Source organism: Hylobates moloch, unplaced genomic scaffold (genome assembly GCF_009828535.3).
Source record: "Hylobates moloch isolate HMO894 unplaced genomic scaffold, HMol_V3 SCAFFOLD_16, whole genome shotgun sequence".
In the NCBI taxonomy this organism is placed as follows: domain Eukaryota; kingdom Metazoa; phylum Chordata; class Mammalia; order Primates; family Hylobatidae; genus Hylobates; species Hylobates moloch.
In genome coordinates this window covers 14,874,455-14,886,566 of record NW_026652291.1, presented here as the reverse complement: position 1 = coordinate 14,886,566, position 12,112 = coordinate 14,874,455, and the positions used below count along the sequence as shown (strand labels likewise).

General features: G+C 48.3%; 1 protein-coding gene across 5 annotated transcripts in view; it reads right to left on the bottom strand.

Annotated features, from left to right (window-relative positions):
• The window catches only part of TTC7B (tetratricopeptide repeat domain 7B), a 245,935-nt gene that overhangs the window by 72,200 nt on the left and 161,623 nt on the right, over positions 1 to 12,112 (bottom strand). For all 5 annotated transcript variants that reach the window (XM_058429401.1, XM_032179321.2, XM_032179322.2 and 2 more), the window contains one exon: positions 4,721 to 4,837. In XM_058429401.1, the coding sequence (XP_058285384.1) occupies positions 4,721 to 4,837 (117 nt within the window). The remainder of the gene's footprint in view (positions 1 to 4,720; positions 4,838 to 12,112) is intronic.

Here is a 12,112-nt window from a genome sequence, read left to right as displayed (position 1 = left end):
CCTGGGCAACATAGCAAGACTTCATCTTTATTAAAAATTAAAAAATAAGCCAGGTGTTGTGGCGTGAACCTGTGACCCTAGCTATCTGAGAGGCTGAGGCAAGAGGATGGCTTGAGCCTGGGAGACAGACTGCAGTGAGCTATGATCACGCCACGGCACTCCAGTCTGGGCGACAGAGTGAGACTGTCTCAAAAAAAAAAATTAAAAATAATTAGGTATTTGTGACCAACTGAGAATTTTACTGGGTGCTTGAAGCAATTTTTAGTTCTTCATTTACATGGTATAGAGTCTTTACCAATCAAGATTTGCATTTGACTCCTAGAATACAGAACAAGGGGCAAGGAGAGGCCCTGAGCAACCCCGAGTCTCCCTAACTGGCTCACTCTGGCCAGTCTCTCAGGCAAGCTGGAAAATCACCTTCCTCTCTCCCTCTGGGACACATCTGCTCAGGCACTTCTGTGAACCACCCATTTCCTCCTCATAGCCCAGTCACCTCACCTCTTCTCTGCTGGGCCCTTAGGCTGCCAGGAGCACTTCCCAAGGAGAGAGGCAGGAAGGGAGAGAAAACCATTCCTAGTGAGTGTTGTAGTAGAGGGAGAGGAAATGGGAAGGACCCCAAATCCATGGTATGTAAGCAGGAGATGCCCACATGCATAGATGCGCACATGCAGGGACTTCTATTCCCTATTATCACTGAATTGTCATGAGAGTTAAAGTTATACTGGCTATTAGAAGCCTCTCTTGGAAATCCTCTATCTTCCACAGAGGTTAAACACAAGAGGCTTGGTGGCGGTGGGGTGGGCTCGGAGTCAGAACCCTGGTGCTCTTGTCTCAGCTGAGCCTCTTCCCAGCTCCTGGAATAGTGCCTGGCACACAGTAAATATTGCACCTACAAGAAGGGCCTCAGCTAGGAAACCAGAGCAGGGGCAGATGGGAGAGGAACTTCTGTTTTTCTCCAGGTCTCTTAGGCCTGGATGATAAGAGTCAAGGTAAGTTCCCAATATCCCGGAGCCTCAATTGTCTCATCAATAAAACGGGTATGCGATCACACGACCTTGGCGCATTTCATGGAGCTACTTCAAAGATGGAATGAGGACATGCTTTGTAAATAGAAAAGCTCCACCCAAATGCTGGTGACTGTAAGGATGAAATGGGATCTCTGACTCCTAACTGAGGTTAGAGCAAAAAAATGTGAATGTGGGTATGTGTGTGTTTAAATGCTGTTTGTTGGCAAGTAACTGAAACAGGACTTTGAATCACCTGGAGATGTCACCTCATGGGTACAGATGGAGATGGGTCTAGCAGCAGTGACAAGAGATGGAAAGAAGTGGTTAACAATAAAAAATGAAAAGAAACTGGTTGTCAGCTCAAGAGAGACAGCATGCTAGTGTGGAGAGAGCTTTGATGTTAGGCCTGGGGCTGAATCACTGTTCTGCTACATATTCAATTGGAAAAACTTGGGCAAGTTATTTAGCCACTTTTAGCTTCAATTTTATTTTCTGTAAAATGGAAGTAACAGTAGCTATCTTGCAAGGCTAATGTAGGGATTGAAGATAACACATCAGTGGCCTAGTACAGTGCTGGCACGGAGAAGTTTCAATAAACGTGGTTATTACCATCCCTGGCTGAAATGCTGTGAGATTCAGTTCAGGGAGCCTGCTGGGACCTTCTGGCGAGATTCTGGTCAGAATTCACACTGTCTTGAGTGGCCAGGTCGATATGCACAAGGACTGAGGGAGTCTTACACTTCACCCAGAGAGAGGAGACAAAGCATGAGACAGATTTCTATCCTAAATGCAAGCAAAACCGCAGACCGAGGGAAATAGAATCCAGGCTTCTGAAATGACAAACACCTCGCCAAATGTAAGAGAATGCCACCCACCATTTTGCTCACAGCAAGAGACGCATCTCCAACTGCAGGTGGAACACTACTTGCAAGTTTTCCAACACTCAGTTTAGTGACTAGCTCAGTGTAATTTTTTCCCCCTTCAAGCAAAAATCGAGAAGAGGGAATGGGTTGCTGAGAATATGAAGCTAGGGTCTATTCTCAATTTGGCCACTCACTCCCTGCTACGGCCCATGTCTTCCTCATCTCACTGCCCTGGAGGCCTGTGCAGAGCCTGGGGTGGATGTGGAAGGGGTTGGGGAAGACTGGGAAACTGGCAGGTAGAGCAGAGGGCCCATTACAACCCAGCATACTCAGAAGCAAGGAAGCTGGGAAGTCAGCACAGACCAGCTCCGGGGAGAAGCCAAATGCTGCCTGCCAGAATGCTTTCTGCTCGGTTTTCATTTTATTTTAAAGAAGACACGATTCTTAGCTGCTTGTTCATGTGGTTCCACCCTCCTCTAAAACACTGTATGCCCTGATCCCAGCCTCCAGGCTGCTGGAGCCGCAGCTGCCCCACTCCGGAGTGTTGCAAGGTGTGCTGTCCCCTAGACACAGCCCTTCCTTCAGGCTTTATTCTGTTGCCAGGGTCACCTCTTACTGAGCAGGCTGGCGGGGATGACTACATTTACATAATGATAAGGGCTACAGGAGAAATATTTATTTCTATCCCAGAGAAAATCAAGTTAAAAAACCAGACAGGACACTCCTCAATAAGGGGCTGCTCAATTCACCACCCCTCCCTCAAGGCTTTGTGGGGAGCTGGAGGGGGAATTCTGAGTGACCAGTTGGGCCTCTACCGCCCACCCCATCCGCCAGTCCCCACCAGACACTGCCTGGAGCCAGGGTCCTCCCCACTCTGGCCCTGAAGGAACCTTCAGGAAACGGAGGAAGTATGGACACAGCCCAGGCATTTGGTTAAGTATTTTTAAAAAGCTTTCCAATTCTGCTATTTTTTTCTCCTCACATTCAATATTCTTGGTTGCTAAGTGGGAGGGAATGTGGGGAGGTGGGAGAGGTGTGGGGAACTGAGGGGAAATTGGCAACACGAAGCTGATGGGTTTATTTTTTCATTTCTAAAGGGGGTACAGGCAAAGGAATGCGCTCTGGCGCCGAGGCAACCTGCCTGGCAGCATCTCCTGCTAGCTGGTTCCGAGGCAGACTCCCCCAAATCCTGAAGATTTCATAGGCCAGGAGTGGGGGCTTTCGGGGGAGATAAATATGGACAGTTTCTATTTTTGCTTCCAGACTTAGAAATGTAGAATTTAAAAAAAATTAAAATGATCTTTATTTTGAGAACATATCCACAAAAGGGAAGAGGCCAGTCTCATGATTACCTTTCACCAAGCGAAGGGCGGATGCGCCCAGGAGCACAGCGCCGTTCCTGTGCCTGGGAAGGGGACTTCCAGCCGGGGGAGTGGAGTGGGGGCTGGGGCTGCCTGGGGGTGGGCGGGGCAGGGGCTGGACAGCACATGGCTTTCCAGGCAGAGCTCTCTTCCTTCCACGTGCACTGCCCGCAGGGCCTGGGGTCACAGGTCTGTCTATCAGTTTCCAGGGGGTCCATCCCCTTAACAGGGCTCTGACTTTGAACATTTTTTTTTAAACTGCAGAAACATTTGTAAAACAAAATCTCACAGGGAACCCCATCTCTGTTCTGCTGCCTCCGTAGCCCTCCCTCCCTGCTGGTCTCTGCAGACCACGGCCACCGGCCCACTGCCCGCCTCACCCTTAGTACTCATTTACATTTTAGGTGACACATTTTTAGGCCCCTGACTCTTAAAAGCATGATATCAGCTACCCAGACACCTTGCTAGGAAGGTAAAAAATACTCTGAGTATATGAGCAGTTGTGTGAATTCAATTGAATCATTACATCCCTTCTCATTAAATGACTTCCTTCACTTAGTAATCTAAGCACATGCAAGGGAAAACTGTGCAAGACTTGGAAATGGGCAAATAGGGGGGTGTCTGTCCGTGGAATGCTGGGGGTTGACCAGCAGACCTTCCCCAGGTTATCTGACTGTAAAGGGCAGGTACTGTTGACTCACTTCCCACTGACTGAGCTACTTTATAGCTCTGTAGGGGTAGAAATTAACCCGCAGAAAACTGATAATAAGGCAAGTGAATTTTGTTTGGGGGAGAGACAATTGACGTCACCCTGTAGTAAAGAACCCCAAAGGATATCTTTCATCATCTTATAGGATGTTGTTTTTGTATCTACTTGCAAATCATTTCAGCATTCCTGCCTATGAGTATCTGTTCTTCAAACTCTTCTGTGAATAGGTCTTAACATTTTCCTGGTTCCTGCATTAGTTAATAAGGTAAATAAAATCTTTGACATGTGTTTGATAGCTGTATGCATCATGATTTTAACTTTTTCACAGTGATATTTTATGCCAATAGCCACTTCTCTTCTTAGTAGTATGTGGCCTATTGTCTGCACAGGTCTTTTAAATATTACTGCAGGAACCCCATCTGGAACACATAAGTGACTGGTCTATACATAAATTCCCAGAAAGATAAGACTTGTTAAAAGAGTTAGGTAAACGGGTGTTAGACAGAAACTGGATAGAGTTCCATTGTGAATTGAGTCCAGTGGGTCACTATGGCAGTGAAAGCAAAAGAAACCCAGGATCTGGAGGCTTCATCAGCCACTGGGAAAATAGCCCCTTAAACATGGAGTGTGAAGCTCCACTGATATCATCTGCCACTTGTGGGGGCCTGGAGGTGCACAGGGGTGACAGAGTTAATGCCTGCTAAATGCCAATCAGAGAAGGCACTGACAGGCAGGGACCCATGCAAAAGCCACGCAAAGCAGGCCCTGCTGGCCTCTTACCTGGGGTTGGTGAGGTTGTAGCAGGATTTCCATATCTGCAGCATGTGCTTACACGTCAGGAGTGCCTCGTCCGGGCCTCGGCAGAGAGACTGCAACTTCACTTTGGAAAACAGTAGTCTGCAGTGGGGAGACAAAGGGAGAAAACATCACAGCTCAAGCCATAGAGCCCCCATCCCAACAAGACAAGTGGTGGGCTTAGACCCAGAAGCAACTGTACTCATTTCAGAAAGTGAACATCCACATGTGTGGTCCAAGGAAAGCAGGATTCCAGAACTCCTGGCTCAAGGTGTTGCTTTGCATAAGTCTCACCACTAACGCAAATGCAAGCACGACGTGACTATTTGTGGTCAGGCTGAAAGCACTAGAGTGGCCAGTTTTATTCAGAACACAGGGAATTTATTAAAAGCATGCTTTTTAGAACCAAACCAATTTATTTGTGAAACCTCAAAAACCCATTAAAACTGAACCTTGGTTTATTGACAGAATTACACAGGAGATATGACTCAGTTGATATAAATATCTACGGATAACCCTCCACAATGATGCTCACCGTCCTGTGAGCTTCGAAAGCCTGAACGGGAGTCCCATGAAGAAGGGCAGCCTCCGGCATAGGCCCTCAGCTCCTGTGTCTTCCCATTCCTGCTACTGAGGGCCTAGGGCTGGTTCCGCAATCACCTAGGTCTCTCTTCCGTATTTTTGTTACCACAACTGCTCCACCCTCCATCTAGACCTTCTGGGCACTAAGCTCAGAATGTTCTCTCTTTTGTGGCCCCTCAGGGTAATGCCATTTCCAGATTCTACTTATGCTTCTCTGCCGACATCAGCCTAGGTGCCTGTAGACATCGGCTCTCCTGGTCCCTGGACTTGTCACCACTATCCTAGTAAAAGTCCCAGTATGAGCCCAGCTTCCTTCCTGGTGTTCTTCCTGTCCCGTGACTTACCTGCTCTCACACATCTTATTATAAAGATCTCCAAAAATCATTCTTTCCCCCAAGACGGAGTCTTGCTCTGTCACCCAGGCTAGAGTGCAGTGGCACGGTCTTGGCTCACTGCAACCTCTGCCTCCTGGGTTCAAGTGATTCTCCTGCCCCAGCCTCCTGAGTAGCTGGGATTACAGGCATCCACCAACACGTCCAGCTAATTTTTGTATTTTTAGTAGAGGTGGGGTTTCACCATGTTGGCCAGGCTGGTCTTGAGCTCCTGACCTGGTGATCTTCCCAAAGTGCGGGGATTATAGGCATGAGCCACCGCGCCCAGCCCCCCAAAATCATTTTTGTTCCCACCTCGAGAAACTACAACAATCCCTTACTTATACTGTCTGTAATAAGTCAAAATTCTGTATCTCATCGTTTAAGGCACTCCACCAACTAGCCACTCTCCTTTCACCATCTCATCCGATTGGACCCTTTACTTCTGCCAATGTAATTCATAGGCCAAATGCTACCTTTCTGGCACAACTCTATGGCTATACATGCCACATCCCCAATTGTAACTTCTACTCATGCACATCTTTCTTTAATTCTTCCCAAACCGAGCCAAAACCCCACTTAAATAAGTAAGTCTTCAAGTTTTACCCCCTTATCTTCTCTATTCAGTATGTGCCATATTAGCTGGCGTTTGTTGTTAAAAAGAAGAAAAAGAGAGGGAGGCGCTCCTGCTGACCGAAGGCATCCCACATGCCAGGCCTTGTGTTTGGCACTTCACACGCTGTCAACGTCCTTGGAAGAAACTGTCAAGGCAGGTGGTGCCTAACACTCTTCAACAGATATGGAAACTGAAGCTCTGGTGCCCTTTGGTTGTTTTCTGGATGTGATTTTCTTCCTGAGACAAGAGCCCTGACATCTCTCTGCCTCTCTGTAGCCTCACCTCCAGTTCCAAGAATTGTGCTCTGAGTTTGATGGGCCTTAAATCAGCATTTACTCACCGACTACTTTTTCTATAAAGCAAGGTGTTTAGAGATTTCAGTTAGACATCCAGGAGAATTCCTTCACCCTGCATGTTGCGATGTCCTCATTCAAAGGTACCTTAGAGGAGGAAAGTCTCTTTTTCATGTGTGAGAGGTGGAATGAAAGTGGTCCTAACCCATCACTGCCCAAGCTCAGGATGGGTTCACACCAAGCGCCCCCAGCGACCCCTCCAAATGAAACACAGGAAGTCCAGGGCAGTGTGGCGCTCCCAGTGGGGCCACGGCTGCAGCCTCCCCATGCCTGGGCTTGCAGAAGGCTGGAATGATGGGACGAGGGCCAGGTAAAGGGAGGGATGTAGTCCCTGATCTACAAGCAGGTGGGCATAAAGAGTGAGGCTAGATGTGAGAATAGGGCTCAGCTTCTGCTCAAAAACATCTCAAGAAGCGGAAATGCTTTGGAAGCCTTATCAAGACTGCCTAAATGGGATGGCAGCTGCTCATGGTGCCTCTGTGGGGATTTAAAGACACCAGAAGCTGGCTCCTGCTGAAGCCTGCCCGAGTCCAGAACATGATGGGAGTACTTTTCCACCAGAATCTCCCACCAAACTGGGGTCAAGTGGGAGAGCTGACAAAGGAAGGAGAAGCTGCCAATTAGGTCACCATTGGGTAGAGAGGGTGGTAAGGCGTGGTTGCCAAGCAACTGTGACAAGGGGAGGCCCCATGGAGGACTGTGGGGGGTCCAGGAAGCCATGCACGTGCTGCACAGGCTGGAGCTCTCTGGGGGCCACGCCAAGAACTCCCCTCCAATGGCACCTGCCCTCCAGAGGAGGTGCCTGCCCCACAGCAGGCAGCGAGGTGCCTCTAACAGCAATGAACTGTGGTTCCTTTAACTGTACCCAAAGGACAGAATGCCAGAGTGCGTCTCTAAGCCTCAGCTTGGGGGAACAGTTTTGAGCAAGCCTTCTTGGCTGGAAAAAGAACTTCTAATTAACATAAAATAACAGCTTTCAAACACTTGACTCAGGATATGGAGTTGAAAAGGTGTGGGCTTGGATTTCAGAGAACCAGACAGGAAGAACAATGGTAGAGTGGCTGAGCACAAACGATGGAAAAAAGCACTTGGAAGACCTCTCAAGAGGAACAGCATGAGAGAGGCTGGCAGAGAAAAGGAGCCAGGGACACAGCAGGGACAAAGAGGAAAGCCTGGCAGCTGCTGCCTAGGTACAGCTGGGATGATGGGGCAGAGGCCACATGGGATTGGCCGGGATGATGGGCAGAGGCCACACGGGTTCGGCTGGGATGATAGGCAGAGGCCACGTGGGTATGGCTGGGACGATGGGCAGAAGCCACACAGGTACAGCCTGGATGATGGGCAGAAGCTACGTGGGTTCGGCCAGAATGATGTGCAGAGGCCACGTGGATACAGCCAGAATGTTGGGCAGAGGCCAAATGGGTACAGCTGGAATGATGGGCAGGGGCCACGTGGGTACAGCTGAAATGATGGGCAGAGGCCACGTGGGTACAGCCGGAATGATGGGCAGAGGCCACGCAGATACAGCCAGAATGATGGGCAGAGGCCACTTGGGTACAGCCGGAATGATGGGCAGAGGCCACTTGGGTACAGCCAGAATGATGGACAGAGGCCACGTGGGTACAGCCAGAATGATGGGCAGAGGCCACGCAGGTACAACCGGGACGATGGACAGAAGCCACGCGGGTATGGCTGGCATGATAGGCAGAAGCTACGCAGGTTCGGCCAGAACAATGGGCAGAAGTCACGCAGGTACAGCCGGGACAATGGGCAGAAGCCACATGGGTACAGCCGGGATGATGAGCAGAAGCCACATGGGTACAGCCGCAATGATGGGCAGGAGCCACGTGGGTACGGCCAGGACAAGTGGCAGAAGCCATGCGGGTATGGCCGGAATGATAGGCAGAAGCCACGCAGGTTCAGCCGGGACAATGGGCAGAAGCCACACAATTGTAGGCAGTACAATGGGCAGAAACACCTGCCCCGCCCGTCGCCAACACTCTCTGGGATGCCCAAGGGAAAGCAGGAACAGAACGTGCCGCCTTTCCATCATTTCCCCAAACCTCAGCTTGTTTACAAGATACAAAACAATACTGAAAACAAGCAGTGATGCTCGTCATCCTATTTGCCGAACCTGCTTACACACTTCAAGACTGTTCGAAAACATCTGGCTGGGTGTACGTTACATTAGCACAGAAAGGAAGAGTACACAAACAATGATCAGCATTCATCTGCTGCAGCTGATACCCAAAGATATAGATTCAATGTGCTGAGGAAACCCTGAGGCAAAAAGAAAGTTATGGAAAAACTTGGGAAAAGTTAACATTTAATACATTTCAATATGTCTAACTGCCAACATGATGAAGAGTGCAGAGGAGATGCAGGTGAGACTGTGAGCTAGCCACACAAAGTTCATGATTCTAATTTTTTTTTTTTTTTTTTTTTTTTGAGACAGAGTACTGCTCTGTTGCCCAGGCTGAAGTGCAGTGGTGCGATCTTGGCTCACTGTCAACCTCCGTCTCCCGGGTTCAAGCAATTCTCCTGCCTCAGCCTCCCAAATAGCTGGGACCACGGGCACATGCCACCACACTTGGCCAATTTTTGTATTTTTAGTAAAGACAGGGTTTCACCATGTTGGGCAGGCTGGCCTTGAACTCCTGACCTCAAGTGATCCACCTGCCTCGGCCTCCCGAAGTGCTGGGATTACAGGCGTGAGCCACCGTGCCCAGCCACGAATCTAATTTAAAAAATTTATATATTAGCCAGGCATGGTGGCTTAAGCCTGTAATCCCAGCACTTTGGGAGCTGAGGCGGGTGGATCGCTTGAGCTCACAAGTTCAAGACCAGCCTGGGCAACATGGTGAAACCCTATCTCTACAAAAGATATAAAAATTAACCAGTCGTGGTAGCGTGCACCTGTAATCCCAGCTACTCGGGAGGCTGAGGTGGAAGGATTGCTTGAGACCTAGAGGTCAAGGCTGCAGTGAGCTGAGATCATGCCACTACACCACTCTAGCCTGGGTGAAAGAGTGAGACCCTGCCTCCACTCCCCCCAAAAAGAATTATTTTGTTCACAGACTCATTAAAAACTTACAGAAAATTAATGAAGAAAAGAAGAATCTTGCTAAAATACCAATCTGACTCCATCACTGATGACCCAAATCTAGCATCTCATACAATGCCTTTGTGGTCTGGCTCCTGTCCACCCACATGCTTAGCTACCAAAGGATTTGTCCATTGCCCATCACCGACACCCCCACTCGAGCCGTGGTCAACTTCCCCCATGTGTCACTCTCCTCCATGACCCTGGGTGTTTGCACATGCTGTTCCCTCTGTTTGGAATACTCTTTCAATCCATTTCTGCCTTTTAAGCATCTACTCATCCTTCAAGATTCAGGTCAAATAGCAACCCCTCACTGAAGCCAGCCTTAAGTAATAGGAGTTAAACCTTCCAAATGGAAACATAATTGTAAAAAAACACAAGAGCTCACAACTGTGAAATCATAAGCTACAAGCCAGGAAACTTCTGCTTTGAAGACAAGCAAAATAATAACAATAACAACAGCAGCTGCCAGACACTTTAAATATTTAATTCCAGATTCTTAACGACAACCCTGCAAATGAGGCTGAGTTAAGTAATTTGCCCAAATTAACACCACTAGTGATTGGTAGGATAGAAATTTAAACCCAAATCCATGTGAATAAGAAACAGAGAAGGGTGACTGAAAATCCCACCATACTACTGACACTAATAAGATACAGGACATTTTCTCATCCATTGCCATGTATTTAAAACTCTAAAATGTGCAAAGCTCTGTGCGGGCTATGTTGAACACAAAGTGATATAAAATATAGTCCCTTCTTGCTTACAAAAAATTTACAATCCAATTGGAGAAAGAGACTTGACCATTACTATTAGGCAGGATTTCTAGTTTTGGGCCAGATGATGGCCCTGAAACTTGAGTAGGGCTACAGGTGAGCAGGCGTTTGGGCTACCAGGGTGTTGCTCCTGGGATCTTTCATACATAGTTCTTTAAAGAACAATCACATTTGGCTGGGCGAGGTGGCTCACGCCTGTCATCCCAGCACCTTGGGAGGCCAAGGCAGGCAGATCACTTGAGGTCAGGCATTTGAGACCATCCTGACCAACATGGTGAAACCCCATCTCTACTAAGGATACAAAAATTAGCCAGGTGTAGTGGCACACATCTGTAGTACCAGCTACTCAGGAAGCTGAGGCAGGAGAATTGTTTGGATCCAGGAGGCGCAGGTTGCAGTGAGCCAAGATGGCGCCACTGCACTCCAGCCTGAGTGACAGAGACAGACTCTGTCTCAAACAACAAAACAAAAACAAAACAAAACAAAACCCATGAGTGTGCCTGTGTGCATGTGCCTGTCCGTGTGCATGTGTGTGTGCGCGTGCGTGTGTGCGCGCGTGTGTGTTTTGTGACTTGTCTTTCATCTAAAAGTCTGGTGCATATAAAATCTAGTTTTTTGAAGGACCTCGTTAATCAAAGTTTTACTTTTCATTAAAACAAATAGAAATACTATTTTACTGTACTTCTGGAATATTTTAAGAATCTCAAGATAACTCTTGAAATAACAACCATGTTTGGCTACGGTAGGGCTTAGAAAGAAGACACAGCCGCCCCTGGGGAAGCTCTGGGGCACGAGGCATCGTGACTTTCCATTGTTCATCTCAGGAAATGAGTCAGAGCGGCACTTGTCAGGGCCAGGCTCAGTGTCTCATGCCATTCCCCAGGAAGACTTCGCTGACTCCCTGGAAACTGCTCCCAACCACTGGACATGCACCTCTAGTAGCTCACACCCTAGTTTAGTTTTAGCCTTGGCCCCACCCCAGTGAGTCCCAGACTTGGGCAGGGGCCAAAGATAAAGTGAAAAGGGCAGATATTTTTGAATTCTGAGCCGTCCAAAGAACTCTCGATGAAAATAAATTAGAGAAGTTCAGAGAAATACTAAAGTAATAATGCCCTCCCATCTTCTGTGTCAGTATAAAAAATGCGCTGATTATATCAAGGAAGAAACATGCGTATTAATACACAAAACCTTCACTAATTAGGTGATCCGTGAATGCTGCAGTCTCAGGAACTGCTTTAGAGGTAACATCACGGGAACCTTGAACATTTCGTATCTTGTGGATCTGTGTTTGCGAGCCCCTGGGCTCTGCATGCCAGGGACCTGCTCTTTCTTTGTTTATCTACTGAATGTAGGCAGGAATGCAAAACGGCTGTGCAGAAAAGCATGCGGGATCTGCCCAAGCGGGGCAGCGGCTGAGGGGGCCCTGGATACCTTCCCCATCTCTTGCTGCCTCCTGTCCAGATCGGGGGAGCTGGAGTGCGGCTGGCTGTCAAACATCCGAAGGAAAGTGAGCATCTGTCACCAGGTAAGAGAAATAATGGATCAGGCTGAAGGGGGCAGGGGGCAAGTATGTTGA